The 13253-nt window shown below is 39.0% G+C and overlaps 2 protein-coding genes across 5 annotated transcripts in view; one reads left to right on the forward strand and one right to left on the reverse strand.

The window, feature by feature from the left end:
• cadm4 (cell adhesion molecule 4) overlaps positions 1-6105 on the forward strand; it is a 162775-nt gene extending 156670 nt beyond the window's left edge. For all 4 annotated transcript variants that reach the window (XM_082150556.1, XM_082150558.1, XM_082150557.1 and 1 more), the window contains 2 exons: positions 995-1123; positions 5032-6105. In XM_082150556.1, coding sequence (XP_082006682.1) covers positions 995-1123; positions 5032-5141 — 239 coding nt within the window. In that variant the 3' untranslated portion in view covers positions 5142-6105. The remainder of the gene's footprint in view (positions 1-994; positions 1124-5031) is intronic.
• A 63-nt stretch (positions 6106-6168) lies between these two features.
• Positions 6169-12473, reverse strand: LOC309484332 (adenosine receptor A1). Its single transcript, XM_082150561.1, has 2 exons — positions 10728-12473; positions 6169-10539 (listed from the first exon to the last, which is right to left on the reverse strand). Exons 1-2 carry the CDS (start codon positions 11066-11068, stop codon positions 9732-9734), a joined length of 1149 nt encoding a protein of 382 aa, XP_082006687.1. The 5' UTR covers positions 11069-12473; the 3' UTR covers positions 6169-9731.
• Positions 12474-13253: the final 780 nt, after the last annotated feature.

Consider the following 13253-nt stretch of genomic DNA (forward strand, 5'->3'; position numbering starts at 1 on the left):
GTCAATGGTAAACAAAACTGTTTGGTTATTAACATCTTATGTTCCACAGAAGAAGTCATAAAGGTTTGTAACTATATGAGGGTGAGAAAATGATGACAGAATTAAACAATTTGGATAAACTATCCCTTTAAGCTCCAAAAATGAATGAAATAAAATAAAGGATAAATTAGAGTGAGAAACAGACTGATATTAAAGTTATTATTAACTGATAATCTTCCTCTCCAGAGAGCTGTTAACTCAATAACCACTGCAACCTGATCATTGAGTAAGTGAGTAATTCAATTATTTTCAATTAGCTTATTGATCTATTTCATAAACTGGACTGAATGATTTGTTCAAATCACAGTTCAACTTACTAACAGCTCACTGATGATATACGATCAGTGAATAATAACTAAAATGTCAGTTTGTTCAAATCTCATAATGCTCATTTTTAAGTAGCAAAAGCATGATCTAATGTTAAAAAATGAGACCTTGTTGTAAAGTGTTACCATTTTATAGCTTTCAGAGTTAAACAGCCATGGTCAAGAACTATCATTGTAGTTTTGTTCCATAGAAATAAAGTCATTCAGGTTAGGTTCTCATTTTGTGCCACTTTCTCTCTTCTGCTCTTTATGTATGTGTTTTCTGTATTTCTCTTTCTCCATGCCTCCCATTTTCTTTTCTACCCACTGCTGTGTGGTGAAAACAGCTTGTTAAATATTTAAGGAGTCCAGGCTCATGTGTTGATGGTTCAGAGTGTCTCTCTGCCTCTCACTGTTTCCTATCTTGTCAGAAAAAAACTGTATGGTATACTTCACACACACCCATCTTACCTCTGCTGTCATTGTCTTTTTTTACTAAAAAAGACAAAAACAAATCCAAGCAATAAAATAACAGGATACTTTAATCACATTTCTGTCTCTTTCTTTGTTTTCACAAGTCACTTTGAATTGTTTTTAGTCCAAATGCTATAAAGCTAAATCCGTTCTCTTTGTGTTTGTGTGTATCTCAGACCCTGGAGCAGTGGTGGAAACCCACAGTGCTGTTCCGTATGCAGTGATCGGGGGCATCCTGGCTCTGCTGGTCTTCACTGTCATCTGTGTCCTCATCGTCACCATCTGGTGCTCCGTCCGACAGAAAGGTGACCCCCTCTCTCCACACACTTAACCTGTGGTGACACAATGACATGATGCGCCTCACCTTCTAAGGAGAGGGAGAAAGTAAAAAATAACTGAGCAGTAGAGAAAGAGAGTGTGTGTGAGGGAAGATAAATGTTATTTTCATGTGACGGCCATGAAGAAACATGGAGTTATATGAAAACACAGAGCAAGATGTGAGGATGAACTTATCAAATGGTGTTTGTTACAGGAAAGAAATGCAAAGCAGAGTTTTTTGTTTACAGTTTCTGAGCCAGGACACATTCAATTTGTGTTTTTGCAGGTGTTTTGTATATCTGCTATTTTACATTCGTCCAATCAGAATTCAGAGTATTCGGTTATATAATATTAGTTATAAACACTACCATTCAAACATTTTTGGGGTAAGATTGGGGAGAGGACACACTTAATTGATCAAAAGTGACAGTAAGGATGATTATAATGTTATCAAAGATTTCTATTTCAAATAAATTGTGGTCTTTAAGCACCAAATTGGCATATTAGGATGATTTCTGAAGAATCATGTGACATTGAAGAGTAATGGCTGCTGAACAATCAGCTTTGATACACAAGAATAAATTGCATTTTAAAATCTATTAATGAGGACTTATTATGCTAAATTTACTTTTACACGATGTTTGAACATAAATGTGTGTACACAATCACCCTACAATGTTAAAAATCCACCCTCTCCTTTTTGTTAATCCCCATAAATCATAAGCAGTGTCTCAAAACAAGCCGTTTGCAGTTTCTATTCAATGTGACATCACAAATGCTTAGGCCCCGCCCACAACTGCTGACAGACTCCGCCCTATTAGCATAGACCCCGCCCAGAGTGACCTGTACACAGTCCGCCATGGTTATCTCCTCGCCAGAGCATTTAACAGCAGCATTCAAGTAAGAAATGTATTCTTAATAAAGCTACTAAAGTTATTCAGTCAAGACCAGCAAGTGATTTTCTGATTTCCTTTTGTTGTTTGATTCATATTAACAGCATATATAGCAGTAGGTACTGTATATTACGCTGCTTTCACTTTTTATACAGAGTATCCAAGGCATGAGCTGTAATGGCTCTGCCCTCTTCTGGAAAGCGGGGTGGGGAACAGCAGCTCATTTCCATTTAAAGATATATGCACGGAAACAGCATGGTTTTACACTAAAAAATTTGCATTTACAACATGGTATAATAAATGATCTGTGAGGTATTTTGAGCCAGAAACAGACACATTCTGGGGACACCTGGGACTTATTTTAGATCTTGTAAAAAGGGGCATAATAGCTTCCCTTTAAAGAAAACAGTTATTTTACATTGTAATAATATATCACAATATTGCTGTTTTTACTATATTTTGAATCAAATAAATGCAGTCTTGGTAAGCATAAGCGATTTCCTTCAGAAACATTATAAAATCTAATCAACCCCAATTTTTTGAACGGAAGTGTATAATATATTAGTTAAAATATTACTTTTACTATTTTACTGGTACTTTGTTCCTGAATGGCATTTCATATTTTGACTATTGAAAATGTGCCCTTTGGTGCGTGCGTGCGTGCGTGCGTGCGTGCGTGTGTGTGTTTCTGAGGGCACACAGAAAGTTTACATGTAAATATGTTCATAGGAAAGATGGGAGAAAGAAAGAACATCATCTGCAAAGGACTGTACCAGACCTGTGATATAAAAATAGCCTGTGGAAAAGTAGCTACGGCCTCGTGTTTAATTGCCTTTTTCCGTCAACCGTATCGTAGTGTATCTATAAAGAAAACTTAATTACCTCTTTAAGAACTTCTGGTCATATCAGTGTGTCACAGTTTCCAATAAAGATCACGGCACCCGCAAATTAGGGCGGAGGCAAAGGGCTGTGAGAAACCCGACCCCACCTGCCAATCAAAGTCAGAAACAGTTAGTTCACCCATCGGCGCAGAGACAGAGAGCATTAGGGTTGATCCTGTCTAACCTTGGGGTGCCTGGAAAGGCAGAATGGAAGTGATTAATCTTAGGAAAGAGGAAGAGGAACATTACAGCTCTGATGCATTGTCTTTGTCCCGCGCGGTCCACGACATCACTGCTTTTAATGACCCCATCAGCCTCTGCTGTACGCTTGCATTTTAAGAAAGTAAAATTGCACGTACATAAGATCGATTTTTTTAATTAAACTGTGTCGTGCCGGTGCCATAGAGTCAATTCTGCCTTAGTTATTTCAGTTATTTGTCCCCGAGCCACAGAGGCAAAACCATTGTGTCATATAATGATGTGAATAAAAAGGTTTCACTGTACCATATCGCTGACTGTGCAGTAAAATGTCAGAGGTGATTATGCCTAATGAGTTTTGTGATTAATTAAAAGTTGATCTGCATAAGTTCCCCCAATTATAGTAGATGACTTTGGCTGGCCCTGTAAACTTGATTCCGGAGAAGAAGGTTTAGATGCATGGAAGGTTGATGCCATCCAACTGGACAGCATCAATCCCCAAGAGCCAGTTTAGTTTGAGACATACTGATTGAGGACACGGAGAAAGGTGAAGACACAAGGGAAAAAATATGGAGAGGTATCCGGGCTAGGCTTCATGTGGTGCTATTGTTATTGCCAACTAAAAGTGAAAGTATAAAAAAATCATAAAGCTGAAATAACATATAAATATTAAATGAAAACTTATTTGATGAAAAAAATGAAAATGAGAAATGTTGCCTTGGCAACCAAAGCCGCGTTTCCACAGCAGGAACTTTCCCCAGGAACTAGGATCTTTGGGGTGGTACTCGGTGTGTTTCGACCACAGGAACCAGGGTCTAAATGAAGTTCCGGATAAAAAATTCCCCCTCAGAAAGTCCCTGCTTGCGAGGTAGTACTTTTTCAAAGTTCAGGAACTTTAAGGGGTAGGAATTGGGCGCAGAACATGCTGATTGGTTGAGTTCATGATGCATTTTGATTGGTTGACTCCACGCAGCATTTCATTTCAAACACCATTTTTTAAATATCTGTTGCGGTGCGTGCAGTCATACGTCACCGGACTAATTTGCCTAATCTTCACAGTATCGCGTAGGAAACGCAGAAAGCAACAGGGAAAAAGGTTCTGGGACAAATTGTTCTGGGTAATTTCGGTGGAAACGCTGCTTAACTAAGAAAATAAGTTTATAAATATAAATAAATTAAAGCTAAATAGAAATAACTAATAAAACTAATAAAAATGAACAAAGAACAAATAAAGAAAATAACAAAATTAGAAAGAAAAACTCAAATGAAAACTGAACATATATACTTGTAACAAGTAATACTATAATAATATATAAATAATAGTAAAAAGACTAATGTGGGGAAGTTTTCACAAGACTTGTATCTCAGTAAGGTTTTTAAAGTCCAATTACAAATGTGTTTTCTCTAGCAGTGGTTTTGTTTGATGGTTTCAAACAACTAGTTCACAAACCTCTTAAATTAGTTTATTTTTGTGAATTCTGCTGTTAATGAATGTTGTTGTATGCAGAATTGAACATAATAAAACCTCACTAATATGCTTGGTTAGTTTATCACATTTGTTTTAAATGTTAATTAAATATTCGGTTAATTAAATATTATTTAATTTATTCATTTGTATTTAATTTATTATTTTTAATCAAACAATGGTTTGATATTTATTTGACATTTTTGCTGTTACATTAATAGTTTTTTTTGTGTTGTTTCATAATTGTTTTACTTGTTTTAATGTTGCTGAAACACCTCAACTAGCCCTGGTCCCCCATTGGATGAAAGTCAATAGAGGAATCAAGCCACAAGCTCTTCATCGTGTCCTGCTTCAATAAAAATACATTAAATTGGACTCAGCAAGCGATTTAATGTGTTAAAGGTTTTCTTTTAATCCCTGCGATGAAGTATGATTAAATTGTGTCTTTCTCTCTCTAGGTTCATATTTGACTCATGAGGCCAGTGGGTTGGATGAACACGGCGAGGTTCAGGAGGCGTTCCTCAACGGTAATGATGCCAGCCAGGGCAAGAAGGAGTACCTACTGTAGTGCCGCCCTAGTGGAGCTCTTCAGAAACACTGGACCGCTGCAGAGTGCACACAACAACACACACTGTTCCCAAACAGACACACCACCACAACGACAACCAGAGGGAATCACAATCGTGCCATATGAAGTTGGAGTGGGAAGGAGAGGATGGAGACATGCAGGGTGGAGGGGAAGAGAGCCGATAGGAGAGGATAATTATTATGATTGAAAGAGACCATCACACACACTCTTTTGTGTACAATAGACAACTAGCCGTAATTGTAGGTCCAGGAGAGAAAAGTGTCCATTCAAAACAAGCCGATCCATTACCGGCCAAGACGGCATTGCTGCGGGAACCCGCATAGCGCTTATGAGCTATTGAATGTCCCAGTGTGAGCAAATTGAAATCCCTTGCATTTGCCAAAGTGGCTGGGCCTCAGAGACCGAGTTGGTAGAGAATAACTCCACCAACGACAGCGCTGCAAGCTCAGAGCCGTCCTCATAAAGTATTCATCTGCGCTTTTCATCCGGCAACTCCATTATCTGCTCATGTTGGCCAAAACCTGTTGACTTGTGAAGAAAAGTTCCTCTCGTTTTGATCCTCTCTCGGTGACTCTGTTTCCCGCTCTCCAATGCTCCTTCCTCTCCTTCCTTTATCTCTCCACTATTGTTTGTTAATAATTAAGGGATTAGACATGTTCTCTTTTATGAGCAGAATGAATTGGAGCGGGCCGCTCGCTCTGACTGTAAAAAGGGGCTTAATTATCGCAAAGAGTTATTGAGAACGTGGAAACGCGAGGAGTTCGACGTGGGTGAGAAAAAACAGGAAGGGAGTTTGTAGAGAACATGTCAGGAATTTCGATATTTTTTTGATTGCTCAACACGAAAACACTTACACAATGAAACATATCTCTAAAGTCATTATTTGTATGGAAAAAGTCTACAAAGTAAATTAAATGACTCTTTTAAGAAAAAAAGAAAAAAACTTTTGCGCGCATTACCAAGCGATGCTATCGTACTAACAGAATATTAGCTTAGAGGTGCAAAACTGAACAAACTACTGTTACGTCATCTTTAAAAAAAATCAAAATTCACAAAAATATATATTTCGTTTGTCTTTAAAAGATATCGGAGGTCTTAATTGTTTTTATTAATTATTATTTGGACTACTATGATTGTTGTTATTGTTATTATTATTATTATTATTACTGTTATTATAATTGTAAATGTTATAAATTGTATACTTCCCATGCTTTAGTAGAAACAGCTGTGTACCCACTTTTCTCTCTCCTCTTTCATTCTCTTCCTTCCTTCTTGATCCTCTTTGTGTCTTTCTCCCTATTTGTCTTTCACGTCTCCTCCTCGTCTTTCACTTCCTGTTTATTTTATAGTCTTCGCGTCGCTGTTGATATAGCTAACTGTACATCTTTATAGGGGAAAGATACCAAGCACGAAAAAAAATAAAAAATACTTAAAGAATCTCGCGAGAATGACTGATTTTCTGACTTCGAGAAGCCGACACATTCAAGTTTCACCAGCGGCAATAAAGAAAAGCAGCGAGGAAAAAGGGGAGGATATTTTAATTAGCAGAAGCAGCCAGCAGAGATGAAAGCTGTGTGACTGAGAATGATGAATCATAAGACTCTTATGACAAAAGAGCAGAGACACCGAAGAGAGAGAGAGAGAGAGAGAGAGAGAGAGAGAGAGAGAGAGAGAGAGAGAGAGAGAGAGAGCAGGTGCATTAAAATAGTACTCCTCCATTATTCCACTGCAATCAATATATGAATGTGTCAGAAGTCACTTGCTGAGCGCTCCGGGAGGGGTGGGATTAAATTTAAATGCTAGGGGAGGATGATTGATCGATGTGTTTGTCCTCTATTGATGGAAAGTCTCTGCAGAAACCTGTCATAAACAGTAACTGTCACATGGCAATCAAAGCGCACCCTGCATTACCTGCTGTTCTGCTCGCTTTTAGCAGCTCCTTAGATAAAGAAGGACATATGCTAGCAATTTCCTTTTAGTAGCCTATGAGTTAATGCTTCACAAAGCATGATCAGATGAGATAAGTTGCTAATTTTGGGGCTTCTGAGAAGCAAGTTATGCTTCAGTGAGCTGACAAACTCCAAACGCAGAGTTCAAATGAAAAATGACAGCCGTAGACTTTATCTGAACTTCATCAATCTCTTGTAATTTTGTTTACTGGACCTCGGCTGACATCTCAAAGGCAGATCCATGGGTAATAAACCAAATGCCGGTCAAACAGCGCGTCAAACTTTCCTTCAGCTTTATCCAAGGACGATGAACGTTACATTCTGTGCGTGACGGATTTGAAGCTTCCGTGCTCCTTGCAGTGACCCTATTCAAGAGGATGTGGACTAGAGCAGGTGCGATGAATTGACTGAAGCCGCTTTTAGTGATGAAAGATTGTCATTTCGGCAGGAAGCTAAAGGCTCTCGAGCGAAGAGAACAATCGAATGAGCTCTCGGTTAGGGAAAGCTTTTACTTGTTTTCCAACTTCACTCAATAATTCACCTCGCATTGCAGGTTAGTGCACACTTTAATGAGAGAGAAAAGCATTTGCAAGAAAAATGAGTGAGACAATGATCAAGAAACAAAAAGCACCAGACAAATCAAAGTCAGGGCTATACAAAGACAAAGTGAGTGAAAGTAATGTTAGATGGAGGATTTCATGCTTGAAACTTGGATGAATAAGGGGCGGATTGGGGGAGTCAGACGGCGAGGAGGGAGAGGAAGAAATGAAAATCATAACACAAATATTCAGATACAAAAGGAGTCATTTCTTACACTAGGCCTGCCACGAGTGAGCAAAAAGAATAATCCAATTAGTATGAAACAGGGCTTTTATTCGAGCTGCACATAAGAAGTACGCGTTTAATCAAAACAGCTATGGAATCCTGTTTTCCCTGGGAGTTATTGAGTGGTTAATTATCTTGATGCATTTAAGTGGTCTCTCCCACTTGATATGCTTTTATAGTTGTTATAATTAAACATTCAGATTAAAAGCTTGCATTGGCTTTATACATTGATGGGACACATTTTGATATACTATATTTAATTATGCATAAGAATGAAAACTTATTGATGTATTCAAATAAAACTCTTCTGAGATTGTTGGTTAAATCATTTTACCATTTAATCCTGGAGTATCACTGGGATTAAACATGGCTGCAATGCAATATTTATTGGACCATTTTTGCAACATAACAGGAATTTACAAAGTGCTTTCTAATGACTCATTACATGTCCAAACAGAAAAGGCTTTTTCTGCACCAGTTTGGTTCATGGCTTGCTGTTTATTTGTTGTTAGTGACATAAAACTAAGATCTGACTAATTTTTCTTGCTCATTGCAACAACTTTTTTTTTTCAGCCCCCTGAAGTATTCATTATTTCCAATCCAAAAAAACTCTTATCTGGGAAGTCATGTTTAGGGTATGATAACTCAAGAATTACGATTACTGGCCTCATGGGAATTTGTAGAAACATAGACAAACCTATTTCCTTCAATTCCAAATGTTTCAGAGTCCCCACTGAGTTCAAATATCTTCATAATTGGCCCCTAAAGTAAAAAAAAAAAAAAAAAACACTTTTAGACGTGGGTGGTATTGGGGCCTTAATCATAAAAACAAAACCAACGGTACAAATAAATGTGTTTTGATATTAGAACCAGACTTGATTGACTGTCAAATGTGCAAGTCTATAAACAGAATGTGAAATGTTAAAATTTTTTCAGGTTAACATTTGGCCAAGTCCAAATGAAAATGTCTCATGTAATATCGCCAATTAGAATAAACTGACCAAATGTAATTTAGATTGAAATGGCTGGTGTAAAACTTTGATAATATTAGACATGTAAACGCTCCATCAGATTGCTTCCTGTATTGGGACTTTCTACACTGTACTACATAGATTCAAAAGAACAACAACAAATATATTTTACCTTTGATCATTATGTTCCACAAATGAAAATTTTCTGCAAAATTATAACCTTTTTGCAGACTTTCCTGTTTTGATTTCAAAATGTAATTTGCATGATTAAATGCCAGTGTTATGTAAAATGTGCTTGACAATCTGTCTCACAGGAGAGGCTTGTTTTTAAAAAAAGGAAATAAAGAGGTAAGATGCAGTTTACCTTTGTGGTGTACAGAACTGATGGATTAAATCTATTCGTCACATTGTACAAGACACAAAATACGTAGATCCCACTATCTGTCCTGGACTTTCAAAAGTTGTCGAATAGCATGTACAAATAACAATAGAGTTTGGAACCATCAACCGGAATGAATTCATTGCGAACGCAAAAAAATGTGCCCATTTAAATGTAATTGGCCATTGAATGACTACCTAAGATAAACGTGGCATGTAGGTCTACAATAAATTAATAAAAGTTCATGGTCTCAAATAACACAAAGTATGAACAAAATAGTAATTCCATCTGAAAGGACATGGGCTGACCCTAATACAAATAAAGCTTGGCATCTGAGATTAGCTAATATTGGATTAGTTTTACTCAACTGCTGAATATAATTACATATAACCCATGCAAGGACTCTACAGACAACTTTAGGTGTAAGTGCCTTCTTCACATGACATCACATCCCTGGAGGTCCTTTCAGTGTCGGCCCAGGGTGACGGTAATCTTCCACTGAACGGAAAGCACTCCCCACAGCTTTGACTCGAGAGATGATGACCCTTGAGGTCAGGTTGGGCGCGGATAACAAGGAGCTCTCGATGCCTAGCTGCTGAGAGGTGTTGGTGAAGAGGAGTGGGGGCACTAGGCTATACGTCTGGAAAAGAACAGAGGCTGTCAGAGAGCTCCAGTCGGGTCTAGTGGCACTCGGGGCGAAGAGTAACAAAGCGTGGGTGATGTGCAGGGGCAGGCAAAGCATTACCAGCAGAGAGACAGAGAGAGCCAAGGAGCGAGACCACACTGAGCTTCGTTTCTGCTGTGGCATGAAGCACATCAAGTCCAGATACACGGCCAACAGAACCAACAGAGGAATAACAAACACGGTGACGGCATAAACACACACAAGAAAAACCGGACTGAGCATGGTGTCGGTGGCACAGATGCCCCAGTGACTGCCGTGGATCTCTGCATACGTGAAGTTCTCATTGTCCTCCACCAGAAACTTGGATAGAAAACCTCCATAAGGCAAGAACTGGCCGATTACAGAGCGATCCTGGGGGTAGGGTCGTTTGGGAGGGAGGGCAGGGGTGGTGTAATTTGATTCAGGCCATTCTTCCACCCCGAGTCCAGCTTTACGGTCATCCTCAGCAGCTCCCCAAGTATCAGAAGAGCTGGAAACGATGAACTGGCTGAAGGCGGTGATCACTGAAATGACCCAGCAGAGCAGCACCGAGCACAAAACCCGCCTACGAGTCACTAAGCCTGCATATCTGAAAGAAACATAAGCTCCGTCCTGAATTTTAAGCATATTCAGCACAATTTAATACTCTGATTTTATAGTCAGCACAAACTGAGTCTTTAATGTGATTTCACATATGCAAGAATCAAAATAGCTGAGAACTAGCTGAACTTTTCGAGCATAAACACTGCAAAACAAGGTCGGGATGTTCACACTCACCTGTTCCCCAGGCGGCACTGCAGGTGTGTGTTAAGCGTGAGTAGAAGCAGAAGGCACACAGTGAACTGCCTGACAAGTATGGGGCAAGAGACCATAGCGATACAGGTGTACAGACACTGGGAACTCCTCAGGTTCAACAGCACAGACACAGGAGCGACCACAATACTGCCCGCTGACCCAACCACACCGAGGCAAAGTTTCAGGCATGCAGATGTGCTCCAGCTTCTAGTTCCTGCCCCAGCTGCAACAGAACCAGCAGCCAAGCACAACCTCACACACACTCCGATCACCAGCACCGCTATTACACACTGAATCAGGGAATATAGCCACACAGCATACATGACCCCTAAGAGAGAAAGGGAGATGATAATGATTATTCAATGATTAAATACAAACTAATTCAAGAGTGGCTTAACAATTTAATTTAAACAAGCTGGATGCAAGACAATAAAATACGAGAAGATATTCCTGGCATTTGAAGTTTACACTCCATTGAAAAGGTTAGCACAGATTGTTGTGGCAGATGCCTCCACACGGCGGATGTGATCACAGTCTAAACTGTGAAAATCCTGAAAAGTCACAAGCAGCTATACAGCCGCTGTGACAACCCAATCACGTAGCGCCACGCTGCTCTGACAGACAGGTTATTTCATTTTGTGCCCAGACAATGGGAAATACATATTTGCATCATAAAATAGCTGTTAAAATATCCCCCGAAATGCTTCAATATGCCACCTGTCTTTTTATCATAATGAGTTTGACCTTTTCAACAGCCACTGACAGTAATCAGTCGGAGAATGCCTGTGAGTGCTTCATAGTAATGAAAAATTATTGCGGGCGTATAATACACACCACTAATCCTAACCAAACGTATAATACATACGTACCCCACACCACTACTAAACCTACCCATGCGTATCATATGCAGGTAAAAACTCATTTTTGCGTATAAATTGCATGATAAACACAATGCGTGCTATAGAGACGCATTTAGTGTGACCGGGTTGGCTCCTCGCATGTGCGGGCTGGGCCTGCTGTTCTTTCATTGTTTTCCTCACTCAATTTTTTTTATTGAACTGAAATAATTAATTGTGTAAAAGTTAGAAGTCGTCTCATTGTGCCGCTCTCATTGTAATTGTTCTTCACTTCACTCTCCACACAATTAATTTCTCCAGCTAATCAACTACGAGCCCAACGACGATACAACAAGCACTCGCGGGTTCACGGTCCTCCTCTGGCGAAAGGAACAGGAAATGTGTTAATTAATAAACCAACGCATTTACAATTGAATTAAAGATGAGAGAAAAGAGTTGTTGTAATTACCGTTATTAGGCGCGAAGATAAATATGAATCTGTCAGCTCTGGGATTGAATCTGTCAACCAATGCTAATTCCTCTCACACGCTTTGTGGGTGAAATGTGCTGATGGACGGAGTGAACGCATAACCATAAACCATTTTTTCCACAACTCCTCCGTTCAATACACTGTGTGCAGGCTTATCAATCCATTCAAGTGTGTGAGCAGAACTGCCCATTCCATTTGGCCAGTACAAAGGGCAGCATCGCCACCATAAACAAACATCAATCTCATTCAGGAACACATAAAGACCCCAGCTCACATATACACACTTAGAAATGCACAGTCTGCGACTGACATGCACCAGCACCGATTTACGCACGCCACGGCTCTATCTTAAGTAAACAGATATGCCAGGAATGATTGGGTAGAAAGAAGAATGAAGGGGAGAGGAAGCGCTTATCTGTTTGGGAGTTTAGGTGTCGATGCACATGAACTAATTCAGTTCTCAGCAGGGTATGAAATGATAGATTTCTACCATGGCTCAATAAGGCTGCATCATTGCCTTTCTTTGAGGAAAAAACAGACTGTACTAATAAGATGTCTGTTGAACTTCACAAGACAGTCTTAAGGTTAGAAAAGTATTCTGGCCCTCCTGTTGTGTTGAAAAAAATGGGTATGCCTTTTAGGGGTCAACATGACCCTCATTGTGTTCCATGCAATTTGCCAATATAAAATGTTCTATACTTGGGCTATAATGAGAAATGATGAACTCCTATTGTTAAAAAGACCTCTTACCTTTTGTTATGTATGGGTCTCATACATTTGTGAGGTTCATAAAAAGTGGGTTTCTCACACTTATTTTCAGCGTTTCAAAAGTCTAATTAAGATCCAAAACTAACATCTGGTCAAATAATTTATTTTTACTGAGACTCAAATATGAAGGATTCTCCTTGGATGATTCAGAGGACGAGTCTTCAATTTTTAGTAAACTTAAGTCACACTTTGTATGTTATTTTTATTCTTTGACATGTTATAAAGGTTTTCTGTTTTTACCTGACTCTTTGCTGTTTTTCAAAGGGTTGTTTTTTGGAAAATTGCATGGAAACCATGGGGGGTCATGTGTCGAAAGTTTGCATGCACATTCATGACCCTAAATTAAGAAAAAGTCACAACATTTTAATAAGAAATAAATAGTTTTACCTGTGTTTCAAGCAGTTTAGACGACCA

Source organism: Leuciscus leuciscus (genome assembly GCF_965113295.1).
Source record: "Leuciscus leuciscus genome assembly, chromosome: 20".
NCBI classification, from domain to species: Eukaryota; Metazoa; Chordata; class Actinopteri; order Cypriniformes; family Leuciscidae; genus Leuciscus; species Leuciscus leuciscus.